Source organism: Castanea sativa, chromosome 1 (assembly GCF_040712315.1).
Source record: "Castanea sativa cultivar Marrone di Chiusa Pesio chromosome 1, ASM4071231v1".
In the NCBI taxonomy this organism is placed as follows: Eukaryota; Viridiplantae; Streptophyta; class Magnoliopsida; order Fagales; family Fagaceae; genus Castanea; species Castanea sativa.
In genome coordinates, this window is record NC_134013.1 from 52,212,089 (window position 1) to 52,217,704 (window position 5,616).

The 5,616-nt window shown below is 38.9% G+C and overlaps 1 protein-coding gene across 1 annotated transcript; it reads left to right on the forward strand.

Moving 5' to 3' along the window:
- The first annotated feature begins 3,806 nt into the window (after positions 1-3,806).
- Positions 3,807-4,960, forward strand: LOC142607036 (uncharacterized). The gene has a single exon (XM_075778451.1). The coding sequence runs from the start codon at positions 3,811-3,813 to the stop codon at positions 4,819-4,821; it is 1,011 nt and encodes a 336-aa protein (XP_075634566.1). The 5' UTR covers positions 3,807-3,810; the 3' UTR covers positions 4,822-4,960.
- Positions 4,961-5,616: the final 656 nt, after the last annotated feature.

Below are 5,616 nucleotides of genomic sequence, written 5' to 3' on the forward strand. Positions count from 1 at the left end.
TGTTCAACATCTATGTGAGTTAAGAGAGAGGCCAAAACCAATATGTGCTTTTTAGTTTAAATTAAATTAAAAAGCACAAATTTAGACTTATTCTTTTATCTTATCTATTCAATCTAAAACTTAGAATATTATCTCTATCTCAATTTTAAATAGTATTCCATGTTACCTTATCTCCTTCTTTAACCCTCTCCAAATAATAAAAAAATAAAAAATAAAAACTCCTTCTTAAAAAAAAAAAAAAAAACAGTTATTTATATGTCATTTTTAAATATTATAACACTAAACTAAAAAATAAAAAAATAAAAAAAGTATTATTACACGCGCAAAATGCATGTAATTAGTCTAATATAAAGATATTTTTATGCAATTATTACACAAAAATATCACCTTTTGCACAGATCACCTTTATCAGTAGATAGTAAGGTACATTTGCTTCTATTCCCTAAAAATAAAGAAGAAAGGAAAACTCTTCCAAACAATGGTATCTCATTTAAAAAGATTGGGATTTAAAATAAAAACTACTACTCTCTCGCTTGAGCCCAACAAACCATTTTAAATATTGGAATAAAGTTATAAAGAATTCCATATTCTACTCAACAAAGCTCTTTATTTCAATCAGTGTGCTTAGTAGTTAGCATTGTGTGCAAAGTTTGTAAATATAATAATAAATTCCCCGTATGTTTTTAACATTTATGTCACTTATTAACTAATGAGAAAACATTGGGTCAGGAGCTAGCGTAAAAGGTGTGTTTTACGCCAGCCAATCCTGACCTGCCACGTCACCAATTTTTTTTTTTTTTCTAGTAGAAAAGATTAAGCCTTAAGCCTCTCTTCTTTTCTCTCCTCCCCTGATCTCTCCATCTCTGAATCAAACCCACGACCTCCATGGCTGGAACTTCAAAGCTTAACACAAGCTACCAACACCACCTCCACCTCCATGGTTGTACCCTTCATATCACATCAGTACTAGACAATTTTCTACCGCTCGTTGCTACAGAATACAGTAAGAACTTTGTTCATTATAGCAACTAACAGTATTACAGTATCCCACAGACCAATTCAACAAGCTCTAACTTGTTATACAAAACCAGAATGTAACAAAAGTAGTTCACAAAAACACTCAACAACTTTCAATTCAACGATTCCATATAAAATAATAAAAAGTAAAAACCCAAAATCTCTCAATTTTGGATTGTGCTTGATGAACTAGTCTGTGGTGGTTGCCTGAGTCTCCTCAGGCGATCAATCCACTGATCCTCAGGCACAAGGCCTACCCAATCGGGAGTTAATCCATCGAACGAAACTCCACGCATTGCTTCCATAACTCCGGTGGCATTCTCGAGCGACAGCGGCGCATTTCTTCGACTCTCGTCCTCGCTAAAAGCCCTCACAATCGCCGAATCTAGAATCTCCCTAATTTCCTCCTCTTCATTTTCATTCTCTCCCTCGTCATCTTCATTCTCTATGCCGTCGGTTATTTCAAGAGACGAAATTTCGTTCAGGAGGCGGTGAAAGCAAGTGGCGTGGTCTTCGTCCTAGCTGAGTTGATCAAAATCTTTGTCGTTGACAGCCAAGATTGGCTGGTAGTATTTCGATGACTCATCGGGATTCGTTTCCAAATCGCTCCCTTTACCGCTTTCTGTGAATGCAAATGCAATACACATAGATGAAAAAAAAAAAAAAGCATAGCCACCAACATCCCAACGCAAAAGCATAGCCATACCCAAGCCAAAAACCCAACATTTTGAACACCTAAAACTTGAAACAAAAATCTTTTCTTTCTTACACCCCCAAACCTAAATCAAAATCCCTTTTTTTTCCAAATCAATGAACCCCAAAGAGAAACCAAATCCCCAAACCCATAAACAGGCATGCAATAAAAAGAGAAATTTTCGGCTATAAATCAAAGAATAACAGCAGAAAAATATAAAGATAAAGAGAAATAGAGATAGAGAGAGAAGCCGAGGGAAAATGGGGCCACCCCAGTGGTGGCTCACGGTGGCAGCTATTGGTTGAACCATGGAGTTTTAGCCATGGCAGTGTTGTTGGTGGCTTGTGTTGAGCTTTGAAGCTCCGGCCATGGAGGTTGTGGGTTTGATTCAGAGATGGAGAGATCAGGAGAGGAGAGAAGAGAAGAGAGGCTTAAGGCTTAATCTTTTCTATTGGGAAAAAAAAAATTTGTGACGTGGCAGATCAGGATTGGCTGGTATAAAACACACCTTTTACACCAGCTCCTGACCCAATGTTTTCTCTTATCTAATTGGTCAAACTCAAGCATTTACCTTGAGTTATTGTGTCTTTGAGATGTTGAAACGTCCCCCTTAATTGATTGGTTGGATAATTGGAAACAACAAGGTTGGATAATTAAAGTCTTCAACATTGAAAGGCATTCCCCAATTCCAACAAGGTATGGGTTCCAGTTAGCTCAACTGGTAAAATCTTTGATAGTTAAATAAGAGATCTAGGGTTCAATCCCCACCTACACCAAAAACTGATTGGTGTCTTGATCTGATGACAAAGAACGCTCATCAGGAGTGGACGCCATAGATTGAAACTCTCAAAAAAAAAATTCCAACAAGGTAAGTTGACAAAATTTGGAATCCTTAAGAGCATTTGCATCAGTTGATGCAAAAAATTTGTATATTTGCATATATAAAACCTAATTTTTCTATTTTACATACCCATTTTTACAAAAGACCCACATCAGTTTATCTATTCTACACATTTATTCAATAAAATATTCATTTTTTCCACTGTCATCTCTCTCACAAACCCAAGACAACCCACACAGCCACCATCATCACCATCATCAAGCCACCATCATCAACCTACCAAAATCCAAAGATTCAAAAACCCACTTATCAGAAAGAGTGAGGGACGGCGGTAAAGGTCAGAGAGAGTGAGGGCAGCGATGACCTGAGCAACAACGAGCGATAGCTTGAGCAACAACGAGAACGACGCCTCTGGCCTAAGCAACAAGATCGAACCCACTAATCAAACAACGAGATTGACGCCCTGATCAACAAGATCGAGCGATGTCGGCCCGAGCACTGATCGACGCCTCTGGCCTGAAGCTTAGCTAGAGCTAGAGATCGACGCCTCCAACGATTTATGAGATGAGAGAAAGAGAGTGAGGTGAGAGTCAAGTACAAAAAGGAAAGAGAAAAAGAGAGTTAGTCTGAGAGAGAAACAGAGAGGAGAGAGAAACAAATACTAAAATAAGAAATGGACGAGTTACAGTAATCGTGCATATATGCACAGTTGTTGTAGCAAATGTGCAAATTGCATACTTTTAGAAGCACTGATGTAAAGCATTTTTTTGAAAAAATGTGTGAAATTTGTTTTTTTTTTCTATTATGCAAGACTTTGCATCAACTTATGCAAATGCTCTAATGGTAACTCAGCAAGGCCAACCCCTCATCAAACTGACAATCACTTTGTACAAAGAGAGATACATCCTAATTGAATTATAAAACTCTTTATGTATACTAAAATAGTTAATTTAGAATGTATTTGTATAAGCTTTTATGAAAAGACGCTTTGGGTTTAAAATAAACATTTGTAAAAATTTATGAGGAGTTGTTGTTGCGAGACATTATTTTAGGTTTTAAAAATACAATTTTAAGCGCTCAACTCACCTAACCAAACATACTCTTATACAAAATTAAATGGTAAGTGAGACCAACATAATTTAAATATAATTATATAAAAATATTTGATGAAATTTGATTGAAATATAGCACTATTCTATCATCAAATCATGTTAAGAAATATAGACTTAAAAGGTTTTAGTAATGTGTTTTCACCAGAATGATGCATAAGATCTATCCAAAGAAAAATGCATATGATACATTTACATATCCTAAAAAAAAAAAAAAGGAAACAAAAAAAAGCACAGCAACAGAACAATACCAAACAAACAAAATCAGAGGCAGGGACTCAACCAGCGACGCACCCAGAGAGCAACTGGCCCTAGCCCCAGCTTCACCCAAAGCCAAAGCCAAAGCCAAAGCCATGGACTCAACACCAACGACCCCGCAACCTCTCCCTCCGCTCTCCATCAAATCCTCTCCTCGCAAACTCCCCATCAAACGCAAAACCCCCCACCACCATCACCCTGACTCCTCTTCCCCTAACCCTAACCCTAAACCTAATTTCCTCTCCCCCAAACTCGAATCCCCACGAGACCACGAAACCTCCGCCTCCGCCGCCGCCGCCGCCAAAACGCCGCCATTCAAATTCCACCGAATATGGACGGAGCCCGACGAAATCCGATTCCTCCAAGGCCTCCTCCGCTGCAATTCCCAGGGTCTCTCCTTCCCCAAAGACCTCCACCTCTTCTTCGACCAGTTCTCCAATTCCATGTCTCAGCCTTACACCAAATCCCAGCTCTCCGAGAAGCTCCGCCGCCTCCGAAAGAAGTTCCGCGTCATTTCCGCCAGACTCGCCCGCGGCCTCAACCCTTCCATGCTCTCACCTCACGATCGCGCTCTCTTCGACCTCTCCAGGTCCCTCTGGAGCCCCCAAATCCAATCGTACGATGATAATGATGATGATGATGAGGAGGAGAACGAGGAGTTTTGCGGTGGTTTGGGAATGGGCGTGGTGGGGGCAAAGGCCGTTTTGGATGTGTTTGATCAGTGTTTGAAGGAGGTTCGGGCGGTTCTTGTTCGCCGGGGTCTGCTTCTGTCGGCCAATAATAAGTCTTCTTCCAAAGCTATGGATTTCGAGAGGCGGTGGCAGGAGCAAAGGGTGGCGGAATTGGACGTTTTTGCTCGCCGATTGAGGTTGGTTCTCGACAACTCTCTTCGTAGGCAATGAGTATCGGTTTTGTGTTCTTTCGTTTCTCTGTTTTTTTTTTTTTTTTTTTGGGGGGGGTTTTGGTGATTTGTACATGTCATTGTAGATAGGTTGTTAATGGACATTGCTCTTTATTAATGTATTTGATTGATTTTATCAACGTGCTCATTTTACTTCTTGGTGAATTACCCTTCAATTTCTGATTCAAATGTGAAGTTTGAGGTTTGTGTTAGAGCAGGGCTTTAATTTGATCTAGATAGATAGAGAGGCAGAAATTTTTAATGAGGAAAATCCAGACAGTGGATTTTCAATCATATCCATTGTTATTTCATGTTCTGATAAATTGTAATACAGTGCGGAAATTCGGTTACATGTTTTGTGATTTTGTAACAGATTGTGCAATTGACTGATTGATTCTCAAATATACTGAGTCTGTGACTGAGTGAAATTCTCAAATGATGTGTATTTTAAGACAATTAAAACATAAGATAAAAAGGGGGGGTGGTGTTGTGAATCCCTTTGAATTACAAGAAATTTTGCACTTCAGAGTTAAGGCATGTAAAGCCAGGTATAAATGGGTTAAGGTTTATGCGGGAAGAATCAACATTGAGGCCATTTTGAACCTTAATCCTTAAAAATAGTTCTGTAGTAAAGTACTAACCTGATGGGCTTAGTTCCTATGTTCAACATCTTTGTTCTGTAGCTTCTGTTTACGAGGTGGGCTTGGTTGGTATGAAAATTTTAGTAATTTTTTAGTGAGATGCATGAAAACATCGATGCAAAGACATTTTCAATAGGAAAGAGGGATCAAGATGT

Coding starts and splice junctions, on each gene's coding strand:
- LOC142607036 (XM_075778451.1), top strand. CDS start 3,811: ATGATGCATAAGATCTATCCAAAGAAAAATGCATATGATACATTTACA.